This window comes from Heterocephalus glaber, unplaced genomic scaffold (genome assembly GCF_053883595.1).
Source record: "Heterocephalus glaber isolate CG9 unplaced genomic scaffold, H.glaber_assembly_v1.0 deba00001457, whole genome shotgun sequence".
In the NCBI taxonomy this organism is placed as follows: Eukaryota; Metazoa; Chordata; class Mammalia; order Rodentia; family Bathyergidae; genus Heterocephalus; species Heterocephalus glaber.
In genome coordinates, this window is record NW_028258305.1 from 19,003,439 (window position 1) to 19,021,824 (window position 18,386).

The 18,386-nt window shown below is 34.1% G+C and overlaps 1 protein-coding gene across 48 annotated transcripts in view; it reads left to right on the plus strand.

The window, feature by feature from the left end:
• The window catches only part of Nrxn1 (neurexin 1), a 1,121,547-nt gene that overhangs the window by 980,644 nt on the left and 122,517 nt on the right, over positions 1–18,386 (plus strand). For 37 of the 48 annotated variants that reach the window (XM_087216047.1, XM_087216049.1, XM_087216053.1 and 34 more), the window contains 2 exons: positions 3,400–3,489; positions 4,850–5,169. In XM_087216047.1, coding sequence (XP_087072173.1) covers positions 3,400–3,489; positions 4,850–5,169 — 410 coding nt within the window. The remainder of the gene's footprint in view (positions 1–3,399; positions 3,490–4,849; positions 5,170–18,386) is intronic. The other 11 variants (XM_087216063.1, XM_087216065.1, XM_087216072.1 and 8 more) reach the window with 1 other exon arrangement.

Consider the following 18,386-nt stretch of genomic DNA (forward strand, 5'->3'; position numbering starts at 1 on the left):
TTTATCTATGTCTTTATTTGATTAGCAGTGTATTTTACATAATTTTACTATTGAAACACCACTAGGTTTTTATTTTCATAAAAGAACAAAAAAATCTAGAGAATGAAGTAGACATATTGAACATTATTTGATTTCCTTCCTATTATTTCTAGAAAGAATAGTCTGTCTTTTGGTTTCAAAAACCAAATCTTTCTGTTTAAAAAAAAAGATGCTTTCTGAACTATTGGACATCTGACATTCAGCATATATGGTAGAGTATAACCCTTCATTTGACTCTCTTTGTCATAAGTTATCACACATTTTAACACTTGTTTCTGCTGCCCACTCCACTTTCTGAATCTCTTTGTCATTATCATTTTTGTTGTTAGGTGACCTCTGTTATTCATTGGAAATGCTGTCTTATGTTCTTGTTCTAGCTCAGTCTCATCAAGATCTTCAAAAGTTACTGGTTACATAAATCATGCTATTTCAATCATATTTTCAGTTAATGACAGTCAAAAGCATGAGAACAAATTGTGTTCATGTATGTATACAGGTATTTTGGGGGTCTTTTAAAAAACTTATTCAAGAAGAATATCTAAAGCTTTCTTTTTTCTATACCTATCTCATGTAGGACTTTTCCTTCAACTTTCTGCTACTCATAATAACTATGACTACATATTCTGTGGAATGGGCAAGTTATTAAACAAATAGTGAACTGATTGTATGGATGTTTAAATCAATTACAATCCAATAAAGAAATAAACTTTTAATGAAATAGATAATGTTTCCTTTGGAAAACAAAGTGAAACTTAACTATGTGTGGTCTATTCTCTGTGGACACAAGCCTTTGCTTTCTTTTTCTTTTGAATCTTGTTGGGGTGTGTGAATGGACTAAGGGTCCCACAGAAGATATCATAACTGAAAATCAGATGTCTTTCATCACTTCATTCTACGAATGTTTCATAGGAGTTGAAATGATAGGTATTGTATAAGCACTGGAGATGCAAGAAACACTACACACCATACTTGACCTTGCAAAGCTTCAGCGTTTAAAGGAAACCTGTTTATCACATATGCAACTGTAAAATCAGTACTTATTTCTAAAGGGTACCTTTCAGAAACTAGGAAAATACATAGCCAGGTGTTCTAAACTAAGCTGAAGACATTGGGGAACATCTCCTATTTTTTCCAAAGTGACTACAATGATGATTGATGACTGGATAGGGAAAGATAGGGATGAGGTAGGAGCACAGGAGAGTATCTCGAATAAAAGAAAGCTATTAGTGCAAAGGTCCAGAGAGGAGAAAAAAAAGAGCTGTAGGCAAATTGAAGGAAGCTCGTGGAGCTAAAATTAGGAGAGCAAATCAATGGTAGTCATGGGATGGAGTGGTAGAGAGAGGAAGGGACCAGATCATGGATATCTTTAAACACTTCAAAGTTCTGAGATTTCATCCTAAAAGCAATGGGAAGGGTTATACTAGTAACATAATTAGGTTTTGGCTAATGTATGGTGAGTGAGTGGGACTGATTAAAGAGAGATACTGTTAAAAACTCTGATAGTAATTGGGCAAGAGGGATTTGTGAGCTGGATTTGGGTGGGATCTAAGGCTATATACATTATTCCTGATGATGGGAACACTCTGGTATTGGAAACAGCGTGAGGCAGCTCAAAGCCATAAGGAAACTACAGCGAGTGACAAAAAGTCCATCAAGCCAAGAATATATGTTTTTGAAAAATATTTCATGTTTGCTTTTCAAATTATGCATGTAGAACATATTATATAAATCGCATGTAAGACAAAAACACAAATTCAATAATAATCATACTGCCCTAAAATAACCAATATTAAACTTGAGTGTAGCTTTAAAATATACATACATGAAAATACACAAACACATTTTGTGTAAATTGTGCTTATATTTTAAAACCAAAGTGAGAGATGAAACTTTATACCATTTTTATCCTGTTTTGAAAAAGACTAGTTTACCAAAAATATATTCCTACACTGTAATATACTATCTTAAAACACTTTAATGATTTTATAAATCAAAGAAATACATATCATTGTTTACATTGAATTTATATATGGTTCAATTTTGATATTTACATTTTAAATTAAATCTTAATGAGTAAAATATTTTCACTCTTATAGACATTCAAATGGCAAATTGACTAAATGTAAAAATAATTCTTTTCTATTTCTCCACAACTTTATAATCAATATTGCAATAGGTTTATTGGAGCATGTATAGTGTATTACTAGGCAAGCACAAAAAAGCAAAACCACCTATAAATTATTCCAAATTGGGAAAAATAGTATACTATTTTCTTCCCTAAGAAAATGCTTCAGTTTACATTACCTCATAGTCCCCATCTGAGCTATTACCAAAGTCTCTTCACTCAAAATTTTATTTCAGTTAATTTTTAGGGAATAGAAAAATTCTTCTTACAGCATTCAGAATTCAGCACTGAGGTGGCAGCACAGATTCTGCTTAAGTGCTTTATAGATCAAGAAAACACTCATTTGTTTGCAAGGTCAATTTAAACAGTGTTTCTGCGACAATTTTGTTTTTTATTCAAAGAAGTTTAGATCTATGAATAGGGCCCCTTGTTTATGGCTTGTATTTGTACTGCAAGCTATCGTGCCTTTTTAGGAATAACAATACAAAGCAGGTATCAGAATATATAAAAACATAAATAGAATTTTTTCCAAAGTTGTATGTTTCAACTCGTTAAGCTTTAAATGAAAGTGAAGAACACTCAAAGTCACTTTTGTCAAAGCCTTTTCCTGAAGATATTTGGATGATGCAAGATGTAATTTCAAGAGATTGATAAACCAATTTACGTGGAATACAAAAGAACTGTTTGGATTTGTGGTTTTTGCAAATGAGACAAATAAGGAAATTTGTTTTCTGAATAGGAAATAAAGTATGCTAGGCCTATTTGAGATGCTTCAGTGTGCCAAAGATGATATTAAGTTTGGTGTTCATAAATTACTAATCTGGAATAAGAGGTTGAATGTATTTTGAAAACTTAAACCTGTTTCAACTGAACATGTTTAACTAGTTAATAAGAAACATCAAAAAGACAAAACCCTGAGGTCAATGGTCATTTTTTGTAAAGCTATTATATGCTGTTTAAATTGGTTGTTCGGGTCTGTCTATAACATAAGTTTAATAACCTAGCTCAAATGCAGATTTCTAATTTTCAATTAACATAGGAATAATTTTGTTTGCTAAAATAAAATAAATGAATGAATGACAAGTCTGAAACATGAAATGTTCTAGGTAGAACTTTTTAAAATTCCAAATTTCAAAAAATCATGTGGCAACTGTATAGCTCAAGCTTTAAGTATTAACTTTTAACCTTTGACCTTACAGATTTTAACCAATGAAATGTCTCTTTAAACTTTAAAGGAAACAATGATAACGAGCGCCTGGCGATTGCTAGACAGCGAATTCCATATCGACTTGGTCGAGTAGTTGATGAATGGCTACTCGACAAAGGTAAAAAACATTGATTAAAACTTCAAATAAAAAAATAATTTGAACATAACCAAGTAGTACTTCATTGTAACACTAATAAACATAAAAAATAAATTTTCCGTAAAACTAAATTAAAAACAAATTTAAAACAGTAAACTGTAGATAGTAATATTTGCATACCTTGTATAATAATTTCTATACATTTATAGACGTACCACCGGTTTAATAATCTTACCCAGTTAACTTAAGGTTAAAGGGACTGTTAAATATAATCCACTAACTCAATCTTTGAAGGCACTCACAGCAAGCATTAACCCAAAATGATAAATCATTCATAGATTATATTACATGTTCCAGCCTCTAAATTATTAACTAAAATATATGTAGTTCTGATATTTATTATGGTCCTGAAAAAAAACTCTTTGTTTAAACTTTAGGAATCTTAAATAGTGGGCAATATGGATTGCCAGTCAAAATGAAGTCCCTTTAACGTTTGCAACCTTCTAAGAACATTTGGGAACAAGCCCTAATTAAAACTGAACTTAAAGTTGTGTGCATGCTTTTTATGGGCAGAGAGCAGTCTGCTAACACTGGACACTCAATTTGATGATAATGGTACTGTTGCTAAGGATTGCTGTTTGAAAGAAATGTGCCATAATTTCTTCATTGGTTTGTGTATCATTCCTGAAGCCGCTTTTTCACATCTGAAGCTATTTTGTTTCCATTTTCTTTTGTTTTGATAGACTTGCTGAAAGCCAATCAGAAAAATAGTTTTGGAATTTTTTTTGTCTCTGACATGCTCAGTATAAACCATGCATTTCTTTTCAGTGTGATTGCCGGAAAAATAGAATAATTCAAATATCAATGGACGATTGCCTTCAAAACATAAAATACATCTAAAGAATAGCGTGTAGATAGATGTGGAAATTATGTGACTTATGACATTTTTACCATAAAATTTAATGTTAGATTGCAGCCTTTATAGATTAGTTTCTGTCAGAGGTAATTTTAGGATGACAAATACTTGAAATGTTAGATATGTCACACTTTTAAAATTTAATGATTTAGACAAGAGACTAACAATGTAAGTTCTTGAGAGAAAAGAAAAGAAGGGATTCAGAAAAATTGAATTGTGATACATATCTTTGATTGGTCTTTTAGCAAAAGCACTACATTTACAATAAGGAAATTTACAAGTATTTGCCAATAATTATGCATTTCATGGACACCTCATTTATAAGCAATGAATTATGAGTCAAATGCCTCTCTTATAGTTTATTGCTCTCATTATCCACCCCATGAAAGATCTGTTTTATCATCCTTTGTAGAATGTAGAGTTCACAATCAACATTTTTGCATGTATGTAATATTATTTTTACAGGGCGTCAGCTCACAATCTTCAATAGCCAAGCAACCATAATAATTGGCGGGAAAGAGCAGGGCCAGCCCTTCCAGGGCCAGCTCTCTGGGCTTTACTACAATGGCTTGAAAGTTCTGAATATGGCAGCTGAAAACGATGCCAACATCGCCATAGTGGGAAATGTGAGACTAGTTGGTGAAGTGCCTTCCTCTATGACAACTGAGTCGACAGCCACGGCCATGCAGTCAGAGATGTCCACGTCAATCATGGAGACCACCACAACCCTGGCCACAAGCACCGCAAGAAGAGGAAGGCCCCCAACAAAAGAACCTGTCAGCCAGGTGAGCGTGTGCATTTTATTCCTTCATTTTGGAGCTATGATTATAAAGTGCACTTTTTTGCATTTGTCTTACTAAAATGGGACATTTTTTTCTCTCAGGCACTGTGGTTCCTTTGACACTTGGCTTAGCACAGATCACTTGGTTTGAGTATGAAATGTGGATCTGTTGTGGATTACAGCTTTGTGGGTTTTTTCTCAAAGGTGTTGGTTGTGTCAGTTTGTTAGCTGCTGGCTAATGGTCTTGATAGAATAACTTTGGTCTTGGCCAGCCTGGTAGGATTGTCTGCTACTTACACTTTGCACTTTTTAAGTTTTATGAACAAATAAATGAATGACATAGTTCAAAGTCCTTGTTTGTTTAAATTCAGCACTTCATCAAAAATGAACAAAAGCAAATTTTATATTAGAGATATTCCTGCAATACTGTTGTATCCTGAAGTCTGAAAATTTCGAATTGGTAGACAAGTGGCTATTGTGGTGAATGATATTGGACATCAAAATTGTAAAATATACTGTTTAAGAAGGGTCTTAGTCTAAGATGTTTTGTATGATAGTTGACTGATGTTTGATCTTGTGTCTAAAATTTTTGAAAAATATAATTTTTAGGGCAGGATGTATCTCGGTGAAAGAGCAATTGCCTAGCATGTATGAGGTCCTGGGTTCTATCCCCAGCTCTGTAAAAGGAGAATTGAATTTTTTAATGTGGCATTGGCACAACTTGGAAGTATATTAATTTAATCAAGATCCATATGTGGATTGGCTACTACGTATTAGGTACTGATTTAGTTACTGTCATTGTATTGATGAAGAACATAGAGGGAAAAACAGACTTTTATGAAATGCTGTTTGATAAATGCTATCAGATCCCACTGGTATTTATAGTAATTGTACATATCCAGTTGTTAATTCAGAACTGTGCATTTTCCTTGGTCCTAGATTGTTTCTTTTGTTTTTAATACTTGGTGAATGTCTTCAGTAGGTGCTATAAAAATCTTTTCCAAATACATGATCCTTACTCTTCCAGAAAACTGCATCCTAAAGGAGCAAGAAATACAAAATATTATTTTTTAAATTGCTTTTCCTTAAAGTGTTTGATATAGGTTGAGTATCAGATTTGGAAAGAAAGCAATAGCAAATTCTCTTTGTATCATTACTCTATTTACTGATTAACTTGTTTCCCAGAATAAAAAAATTATTAAGTTTTACTTTGAATAGGAAAGGGTGATAAGAGTAGAGCAAAGGAAGATAAAGTCTCCTAAGAGAAATGACCCTAAAAGTATAAATTTTGTATATTTATAAGTGTGGTACAGTGCTGTTTTGCATGTTTTGCTCCTATATATACCTATTGTCTTTCACCTTTAATTTTTTTCTTTTTTGCATTGAACTATGAAGTGAAATGGGCTGTTTCACAGGACATCAATATATATATATTTGTTGATCGCTCTCTACATGCACCAAACACTGGTTTAGCATGAAGATGTATTGGGAACAGCAAACAAAAACTCCCACCCTCATGGAATGTTCATTTTAGCAGGACTGTTAGCTTGGAATACAACCATTTTATTGATTTTCTCTGTCTTATTTAGGTTTACAAGATCATTGATAATATTTTAATACTTAGCCCCTTTGATGAAGACTTGTGATTTAAGTAAGAATATCCATGAAATTATCCTCCATAAGATCCTTGTCTAGTAGCTCTATTTGATACTCTTTCCTAATAATTCCTTAAAGTGCTGTTATTGTAGTTGACTTATGGCTCATTTCATACTAAGCTATTAAAGTGAATCTGATATGAGAAAAATGAAATACAAAAGAATTCATAAACTATTTCCTTTATATAAAATAACTCATAAGAGAACATTTAAGTACATTCAGAATTGGAAATATTTCTGTGAATATAATTTGAAATAGTTATTTTTCTTGGTAGTCTTGTTTCATTGGTAATGAAATTATAGTTACTAAAACTCCTAGGTAAAACAGATGTATCCCAAAACAAGAAATGAAACATTAGTATTATTTTATTGTATTTTGTCATCTAGTATATGCTATATATAAAGAAATATCATATTTTAAAGTCTAGAAGGTAACTTCACTGAAAAGGTAAATATCTAGAAATGCAGAAGTAAAAATGTATGAATTTTATAATATCAATTAATGTAAAAAATAGTTAACTGCTTGTTAATTGGCAATGCAAAAGTCTCTTTTATTATAAACTATGTATTACACATTTAAAGTCAGCATTGCTCTATAGAAGTAGGCAATCAAATCAATTAGTTATTAGTTGGTTCATTTAAGGAGGTATTGACTTTAATAAAAGTTACTAGGTTCATTTAAAAATAGATATTTTAAATCCTTACATTTTAATAGACCAATAACAGCAATTAATTTGGATTATTATGTTACAAATAGTCAGTTGTTGCAAATTTCAATTTAACAACTTTTTAAAAAAGTATTTGGACAAATACTTTTTGAAATTCTTTTATGATGATAAGTATATGATTATTGGTTACAATATAAAGTATCTGTGTTGGAGAGGAAGACCATTAGGGAAGAAAGCACATTATTTATTTCTGAGCAATAGAATAATTTGTTGCAAATTTTTCTTACATCCTCTATAAATATGAGATCATTTAGATATGTAAAGTGTCTATTTGTTAGAATTGCTCCACATATAGAAAGTTTAAATATGAGAGTGTTTTGTAATGCTAATCTTGGGACTGTAGATTTTTACCTATTTTTTTTAAGATTAGATGCCACAGCTCTCATTTTAAACTTTGTCTATCATAACCATATCTGCCTGCTTTTATCAACTGCCTTACTAAATTGTGTACTAGGAAGGGTCATTTCATTTTTCAGAAGCCATACTGGCCTGTTTTTTCAATCAAAGTATATTTTCCTCAGTGATGACACTGAGCCACTTAAACTACAATGGTAGTGTACTTGGTGTGATTGCATGTTTTAGAACTACAGAAACAGATTTTTGGTCAAGCAGAATTAAATTGGATTCATTTCAAATAGATGAGATGAATTTTGTTCAGCCATCCTGCAGGGCAAGGAGTAGGTGAGAAATGTATTTCAGTTATGGAGTATTCATCAACATTATGTTTTGATTCCTACTTAAAAGTAAATATGCTTTTAAAAGAAAAAATGAAAAGAAATGTTATCTTCCAAGTGATGATCAATGTTTATATTGATGTTTACTCTAGAAAGACATGATTAATATCATGAAATAGCAGAGACATGAATCAGACCTTCTGATTAAGTAGTTTTTTAAAATGTGAATGTAACAATATTGATAGCACTTTTATAGGGATCTTATGAGGTTTATAAAACTTGTTTTACTTACAATTTTTAATTGTTAAATCTTTCCATAAGACCCATTCATCTTACAGGGAATTTTCCATAAGGCTATGCTCAATAAATATTTGCAAAAATAAGTGAAGCATAAAGTCCCTTGGAATCCCTGAATGCTTCTCAGGGTGAGGGAAGGGATGTCATGCAAGCATGTTAGCTGGTGAGTGTCCCCTCCTCCTCCGAAGGACCTGGCATTGTCTTACAATGACATGAATATTTGTGTAAATGAAGAAAGAAGGAAAATTCACTTTTCATTTGCCAGTGTGTATAGGAAGAAAAGTGAACCTGTGCTGTGGCTTTTATGATAAAATTTGTGATAATTCTTTTGGAATATTCTTTGTAGCATATATTATGATCTTTTCTGTTTTCCCCTTCAATAATATTTTACAATCCACACACTGTAGAAAATTTGGATCCTTATCAAGGTTTTCTCTTAGGGAGAATTTAATAGAACGCGAAGAGCACAGTGACCTAGTTTCCACTTCCAACACAAGCAACTGCCTCCCCCTGCATCTTGGATGGGTTGTCTAACCTGGCTGTACTTAGGCCTTCTTACCTCTCTATAAGTGGATTACTAGGACTCTCTCCAGTTGTGCATAGCTTTCAATGATTCTAGTGATGATACTCTCAATTAGATCTTCCCATAATTATTTAACAAAGCCTGGATTTCAGCGCTGACTTTTTTCTAGGGTGGCCCTGCATCCTGGTTGGCCTGTACAGTCCGTTGGTACACTTGATATTGTAATGTAATTACTGACAAGATTTTTGAGTTTCAGAAACATCCCATTTGGGTGTGTAAATTAAATTGCATTCTGAGTTTTTAGTATATACAACACAGCCTTTACAAGAAATCATACTTAAGAAGAATAATAAATATTAAGCCCTGCCCTTTACATTCAGAGCAAACACTGATTCTGGTATCTTTACTAGGTTTTTAGAATCCACAGTCTTTTCATCTTCTTTTCATGTCATTTTAAAAATCTCAAGAAAAGAGAGAGAATAAAGTGCTGAGAGATTCTACTTTTGGCTGGAGGAACTATAGTTTGCAGTTCTTGGGAAGGAATGACACAGTGAGTAAATTTGTAAATACAAATCAAATGTATTGGAACAGCTCTTTGGTTCCAGGGTGGAGATAGCAAATCTACTCCGGGAGAGGGACCCCTTTAAGTTGCAAAGCATTAGCGGTAGATTATCGCAGACATGTATATTTCACACAAGAGCTCGTATTACAGCGAAGGACATTGATTCCCAGTGGAGTTTTCTGAAAACAAAGCCAGTTAGTGTTCAAGCAAGAAGCATCTTTAATACATTGGGCCTAATGATTGCTTCCTGGAGACTTCAGTGCTATTAATGAAAAATTAATACTATTTGTTAGAAAAATGTAAGCAGAGCGTACACATATTTCCATGGAAAATATTCAGAGCTAACCAAATGAACTTTGCAACTTATAAGAAAACAATTTTCTTGTATTAAAAATATTAATTAACCTCAGCAGTAGCTTCATTATTTAAAAAATAATAGTGTCACTTACAATTATGTGTGTTTCTGATAACCACTCTGAATTTTTGGAATACTATTTAAATAATTATTTTATTTTACCTAGTCCAGTCATTCCACTGAACTCCCTTAAAGTAATGTACATTTTTGGAGTTAAATTTGAGCTCACACAGTAAAGGAAAACACTTGGGTGTAGATTTTAAAATACATACAAAGGCATGTTTCCAAAAACTAATGGTGCCTGGTGAGAAGAGTATAATTCATTCATTGTAATTTTAAATGTGGGTAAGCAACTGCTACTTAGAAGGTGTGTTTCTCCCTCATTGCTAGCAAGAAAAAGTGCCATAGTATGTGCATGTTAATGGGTTTATTTCAAGAAAATTCTTCACAGTACATTTTCTTTGGGGTCTGGAGTTTTCCTAGATGAAAAGATCCTCTCTTGGTAGATGCAGCCTTGGTTTTGAGATGTCTTCTGACAGAGCTAGTCCTAGGCCATGTATTTATTCATCCATTCATTCATTCACTTGACAAAACACAAACAATTATGATGTCTTGGGTACTATTCTATTCACTGGGAATACAGCATTTTTCTGCATACAGTTTACATTCTAGTTTGAAAAGATGGACAATAAACAAGAAAACCAATCACATACATGGGATGTCAAGACCTATAGGGAATAAAGCAGACAAGAGGGTAATAAGTGGTTGTTGTGGCTTCAGCCATGAAATGGGAATCCCTTTTGAATAAATGTGCAGAGATTATTAGTGATAGCAGCATCACTTATAAAAGGATATTATTAATCAGAACTTGTTAGATCCAGAAGATGGCACCCTTTGTGGATGGGGCCAGTGGAAGCTAACTGGTTTGTTAGGGAACTGGAAGGCAGAGAAAAGAGCAAAAGTGACACTGAGATATGCTTTATCTGCTCCCACCTGTATGGTCCTCTGACTTCTAGTATGTACCTCAATTAAATCAGAAATGTAATCATATCCTAGAATACCCATGAGTCTGAGGAAGAGGTGGAAATTTGAAAAGTATAGCTTGATATTACTGCTTCTCTCAACACATATGACAGTCAGGGCATGCAGAACTTAATAACATCTCAGGCAGTGCAGCCAACTTCTTTTCAGGAGGTGATCTTGTCCTCTGCTCTTACACATGACCTGTGTTTAGTCTCATCTCCTCTTGCTTTATATCCTTAACCACCTCAACTGTGATGTTCACCAAGTTGTCAGAGTACTGCTTTGAAAATGCCAATATATTCATGTCACTCACGTCTGTAATACATTAATGTATTTAGGATAAAGGGGAGAATCCTTGGATAATAACCAAGAAACATTTTATGCAGCTGGCACTTTGGTTTTCTCCCCATCTGCTCCATCCACATGGGCTTCTCCAGGTGCTTTAAAATGCTCACAGCGACCTCCAGAGGTCACACTGATTCTCATGTCTAAGTCTACTGTAAGAAAAACCCTCCAAGAATCTCCCTGAATTCCTGATGGAATTATCTTCCTATAAAGCTGTCTGCCTCACAAGTCTCTACATTTCTTGAGGATAAAAATTATACTTTATTTTTCTTTGTGGCCCGAGAGCAGTGCCTGCTGCACTGTTTGAATGAATGCATGGTCAATTAACAACTTTATCATTCAACATAATTAAAATGATTTGTTAGAAAAAGTACTTAATATCTAATGTTAGTCACTATAACTGCAGGTGCCATATTTTGTGAATTGCATTTGCTGTTTATCAGAAATTCACCTTTAAAAACAATGAAACCATCAATGCATCTTAATTCTATAGCAACAGTTTTTTTGTTGGTTTTTTTGGGGGGGGCGGGTAACCAGGGATCGAACTCAGGACCACTTGCGCAGCAGGCTCCGGAACCACTGAGCTAAAACCCTGGCCCCAATATGTCTTAATTCTAAAGGATAATTGTCTTTATCAGGGATCCATACTACAAATTCTACAAAAGAAGACTCAGTTGCTGACTTTAAGGGCCTTCATTTTATCTCTGGCTCTAAACTTCTATTTTTTCTTCAGAAAATGGGGGCATTGGATTATTATTGCTAAGGCTCCCCCACCTCTAAAAATGTGTAATTCTTGATTTCTGTGATTCAGGTTCATAAGGGAGGGAAGATTTTAACATTTTATAATCATCTTTCACATCATGCTAACATCTTACATTTGCTTAGAGTTTTGTAGTTTTTGGAAATATGTTTCATTTAGTACAGCAAAATTTTGAGTAACACTGGATAAATATTATGTTAGTGTATAACAGACTGGAAAAGTTAATCCTACAAAACACCAATAGTTTTTTCCAAAATCACATAGTAGGTAAGTGTTTGAGCCTTGATGATGTTCAGCCTTGTTTTGTGTTGTGTTATTTATCACATATACTAGAATCTACTTGGGCATCACTAGTAAATATGGATCTGTGTGCAGAGCTAAAGAGATCACAGTATGAACCGGTGTCCTGGGAGCTTGCAGTACCGCACCACACTGGTGTGCCTATTAGGGGCAGAATAACAGAGAGGTGAAGAGCCCTGACTCCGGAATGCCAGCTTTCCTCTCACCACATAGTAACTTGTGTTTGTAGCCTCTCAATACCTCAGTTTCCCACCTAAAATAGAAGGATTATGGCCTTAGCAACTTATTGGGATGATTAGTTGACTCTATTATGAGAATCATATTTAAAAAGCATAGCTATTGGAACAATTTTTACCAACAGAAATTCTGTATGGTTCATTCAAAATGTAAAGAAATACAGGCCCTGACATATGTGAGCACTATTTGAATGATACTTATGTTTGAGAAGCATTCTTCAAATATCAACTATAAACTATTTTGTTACCTTTAGAAGTATTTTCTCCGTCTTTGAAGAAGAGTTGTAAATTTGTGTTTCTAAATTAGAGCATCAATTGTATGGCATAAACAAACCTAATTCTCTAGGAAATGAAGTGGCACTACTCCCTTAGGAATGTGTGCATGGACGGTGAGGGGCAGAGAGTGCGGCAAATACTCAGGGAGAGAGCTGAGCATGTGGGCATGTAGGGGGGAGGTCACAGATGGCACGGACACAGCAGTGCGGGACATTCCTGAACACTGAGGAGCTGTGTGCTGATCCCTGCCTCTCAACCTCAAATTCCTACTGACTGATCTTTCTGTAAGTTACTTGGCCCTGCTTTTGAAGTTGTTCATAGATTGAAGTTAATTCACAGAATGGTGCTGAATCGTGCAAATGTGATTTTTGTGTCTGGCCTTGTTAACAAGTTTTGATTAACTTAAAAATTCATAATGTCCTGGTGTATGAAAATATAAAGCTCTTTCAGTGTGAGTTGTACCAGACTGCTTTTGTGATTTTTTATGTAATCTCTTTATCAGCATTGGAGAAAAAGAATAAATTAAAACTTTGTTTAAAATTAATTCTTGGTAGGAATTTCAGTGGGAATTTCCTTAGAGAGGACTAATGAGATTGGCTCCTTCTCTGATATTTCTAGTGGTTTTTATAAAATAATTAGTTGGTGTACAAGAACATAGCCATAGATAACTGTCTTAGTTTTGATCAACACTATGAATTATTTGTACCAAATATTTTTAGGCTTCTGATTTTCAAATATGTATTCATGTTTATATACCAGTCAATTTATTCCTGTTTTATATGTAATCATTTTCTTTGAAGAAGAGGAGGAAGCCAAATCATCAGATACATAGTAAAAGGGCATTTGTGTGAGAGTGTTAACAATGCTTTTATTCTTTGTGGTTCATGTAAAACATTCAGCTTTATTCAGCAGATTAAGAAATTAGGATTAAATTTAAATCCCTATAATAATTTCTTACATGTTTAATCATCTAGAGCCTGTATTAAAGTTTCTTACCTTCTGGTGTAACCAATAGGTTTCCTAGCTAAAAAATATATATGTTATTAGGGTAGAACCTCAAGAGAAGGTTTAGGTAATTCATCTGTCTTAACTATGAATTTACCGAACAACTTCAACCCTGTCATAAGCACTAGTCTCTTTCTGTAAAGTTGTAAGCACCAGTATTAACCAATGACTTCAGTAAATATTCTAATTGATTACTATGAAAACAAAGCAGGCTGTGTGTATTTGTATATGGATTTTACTATGCTGTATGTTGCCTGTATATCTATAATACTTTTTACTTTTTTTGTATGTGATGGTTGGAATTGAATCCAGGACCTTCACCCTAAGCTATTTCCCAAGCCCTTTCTATTTTTATTTTTTGTCTTGAGACATGATCTCACTAAACTGCCCAGGCTGGGCTTGAATTTACAGTCCTCCTGCTTTAGCCTTTTGGAGTGCTAGGAATGCATGCACATGGCATAATCCCTAATTTGCTTTTCATGTAAAATTTCAAATTACCAAATCATTTTTGTGGCCTTCACATGTGCAAAACACTTTTCTAGATACTAGAATGCTATTCTTTAGAATGACATAGCTAGCAGCTTGAGATTTTTATAGCAAGAACCATTTCTCAGACCTTTAAATGATAAAGTGCCCAACATCAACAATAGCAAAGTTTTTGTACATCACAAATTTAGAGTCTGTTATCAATAGAATCACTAATACAATTGCAATTTGGAGACAAATTTAAAGAAAATAAGATAGTTTGGTCCTTTTTTAAATAAGCGTATTGGGCAACACACTTTTATTATTTCACTTTCCCTAAGTGTTGACAATGTGCTAGACACTTCCCTAACTCTAGAATTACCCACTATCTCTTCTTGGTGTGTTTAAAATCAAAGTTGGGTTTGTGCAAAGTTTCCTCTAAAAGATATGTTATCATACAGTTGTTGATTTAGAAGGATAGTGGATGGCCCTGGCAATTTCTGCTCCCTTTTAGGGGTTTCTCAGCTGAGCAGGACATAGATAGTCCTCTCCGACTCATATGGAGAAAGCTAAATGTCTTCATCTTTTCATGAAATGCATGCTGTGCTATCAAGAAAGCCTCAAGACTGTTTCATATGTGAACAATCGATGTTAAACAATTACATGGAGTAAAGTATGAGCCAATATTAATGAGAACTCATGTTTATCTAGACCAGTTCTTTGGGAGTATTAAATAAATGTATATAAGTAAAGCTCTTAGCATAGCATGTGGCACATAGCACATGGTTACTTTTCTCTTCCTTAGTACTTTGTCTCCATTGTGCCACTACCTCTTCCTTCACTTCTTTCTCTACTGCTTTTATTTCTTGTTTCATGTACCAGCCTCTGTTGCAAGCACTATTGATTCTGACATGATGACCCAAATATTAAGAAAGAGAATTTTTTCAGAATTTGGCTAATATTCCCCTAGAATTGAGTAACAACTGTATTCAACTATAGATTTGCCAGTATACAGCCTGGTGAAACAAGTAAGCAGTCCTGTACTATATTATTCATATCTTATGATTGCTTTAGGAAAAATAACTCAGCACTTAAATTCAGCAGTAAAATTTTGCCCAAGAATAATTTAGAGAAATTTATTTTCATATTTTCTCTACCACCTAGCTTCCTTTTGCAGGTGCAGTCCCTAAGTATGAATCAAAAGGGTTATGTGCACACTTAGAAAATGATGTTAAGTTCTAGTGTCCATTGATCCAAAGGGAATGTAAATTTCTTCCAAATGAAAAGAAAAATCACACACTTTCTATTTAAAGAGAAGTTTTCTGGTTCTTATACCCATGTTTCAGCAATAAAAAGGCTCTGCCAAGATTTTTACAAATTTTGTAGTGACATTCCCAGGTTTGACTTGCCCACACTTAGCATTAACTGAAAATTGCCAATTATTTTAGACAGAGTCAACATGACAACCCATAAAAACAAGATAGATAACATGACATTACAGGGGCAGCTACTGGATCTGCTTGCTTTGTTATAAACTGAGAAATTTCTTCTGGCTAGTGTAAGAATTTTCACTGTAGTTTCAGAGATGGTTTAATCATTTTTGTGACTGGAGTTGTCCATGTTATATTTAGTTACCTAGTTGCCCTGTATACCCTTATCATTGTGGTCTGGCACTCTACATTGTATGGGAACTTGATTTACAAAGAAAGGAGGAAAAAAAGCGTATGTTCAGCACCAACTCTGAAATTTGTCTTTGGTATGCTAGCAATAATTAACTTCTCACATTATGTAAACATAGAATGTGACTTCGCTCTTTCATTTCTGCCTGTGTTGCCCCTCTGCAGGCAATTTTCCTTTTTCTTCCTTTTCTTCCCTGTATTGCAGCTACATGTGTGATTTTGTTAACAATAGATTTACATTTTAAAACACTAAGGCCTTGTTAGCATTAGCAGCTTGGTGCTTCCCCAATGTTACTTGGAAGCTGTTTTCTGTCTTCATAGCACTGTGGAAAGTAATCCAAATACACATTCATGTAGGTAGATAGATAGATAGATAGATAGTTAAATTATCTACCTATCAGAACTTATAAACTTTAGTTTTCTTTTTGTCAAGTATTTTGAAGTAGAGACCTTTACCTTATTAATCTGTATATGCTTAGCGCCATATGCTGCACTGGTTGTTGCAAAGTGGATTCTTACTAAGTGGTTTTTGAATAAATAATGAAAACACAGAATGTGCAATCCAATACTGAGACAAATATTACTATATGTTTCCTAGTCCTGAATTTTCCTGATTCAATCCACATTTGCAGAGCATAAAGACGGTAAATAGAATAATAGGATAAAATAATTAATTTCCTTTATCTATGAAGGCAGTTTTAAGATACAGTTATTAGATTTGTTATAATATATGCATACTTTTTAGAGTGTGTCAGTAATATAGAGGAGACAAAATTCCAATTTTAAATTATGTTATGGATACTCTTTACCTAACATCAGGAAGAAAGCTCTTGCAATTTTTGTTCCAAAGATGAAAAGGAGAAATGCACAAAGCAATATAATTTTGCATACCAGGTTACAGATTAGTTAGCAGGTGTAAAACACTGTTCCAGAAGGTTTCCACAGGTCATCATTTTGAAGTTATGGTCATTTACTGGGTAAAGGAAGGACAGTGCTAATGGTCCCTTCTCGGGAGTAATGTTTTATCACTGGCACTCTCTAGAATTGATGGCATTTTGTAATAATAAAAGCCATGCTGTCGGCTTTATTATTGCTTTTACACTCTCTGTATTGAAGTATCTTCTCTTGTTTGTACCAGAGTTGACCTCTCCTATTACTGGCTGTGATGAGACAGATTAATAACACATCAGAATTTTGAAAGTATTGGCCCATTTTGAAGAACCAGGAACTCTCATTTTCAGTTGGTTTATCTGAGTTTTTAAATATCTTCAGCCAACTTTGGGGAGTTGAATAACCAAGTGAAAATCTCTTGAAAACCAATCAGGAAGCCTTGATGCTCATTCCAGCCCCAGTCTGCACCAGCAATTTGACAGGCTAATCAAAGTTTTGCATGTACATGATATTTAGACTTTGGCTATTGCTAGAAGCCAGGTAGAACTGGGAAAAGTGTAAAATATTTTGAAAAATACTCACTGATGTGTTCAAGCATGCAAAAAACTATCGTATTTTCTTTAGCAAATTAAAATGGGAACTGAGTTCACAGAATTAGAGAAGTAAAAGAGAAGATCAGAGGGACATGTAGTCATAACACTAATTGGTGACAAAGACTTAAAAGAAGTTTAGGGAATGGATTCAATGCGTTACCACAGACAAAGCTCGAGAAAGCCTATGAAATATCAAAGGAATTTATTCTTGCTAGGTGGGTTATTTGAGGATACCGTGTATTTTAATGACTGTTACCTCAAATTGCCAATAATAACATTAATAATACCATATTCTTTCACGCTATTTCTGAGACTGATAGCAGGATCCTAGCACAGTTTATGTTTCTGCTCTGTTTCTGTGTTATATATATACAAAATAATGACTTTAAATTATGCCATTTTAGTTTGCTTTGTATTTGAATCATACTTGCCTTCCATGGCTTCATTTTTCCAGGAGTTCTTCAACGTCTGTCTCTTTTTCTTGCATTGTTTCCCTTGCTTTTGGTATATTGTAATTGTAAGCTCCTAATCATATTTTCAGTGCTATCCTCATCTACCCCCTGCCTTGCCGTTTCCCTTCGTTACCTTTTGTTCTTGAGCACAAGTCTGGTGAGTGGTGCGAGTGAGAAGATTGAGAGGCTTTGCTTTGGAGACAGTCGACCTGGGGGAGATGCCCAAATGGGGACTGAAGCGAATGTGCTCAGGAGGAGCTATACTGTTCAAAGAGAGTTTCTTTCTTTAAGCCAGGCATGGTGATGCACGCCTGTTATTTCAGCATTTGGGAGACTGAGGCAGAAGGATCACTTCTAGTCGAAGGCCAGCCTGAGTGACATAGGGAGAATAAGAGAAATAGG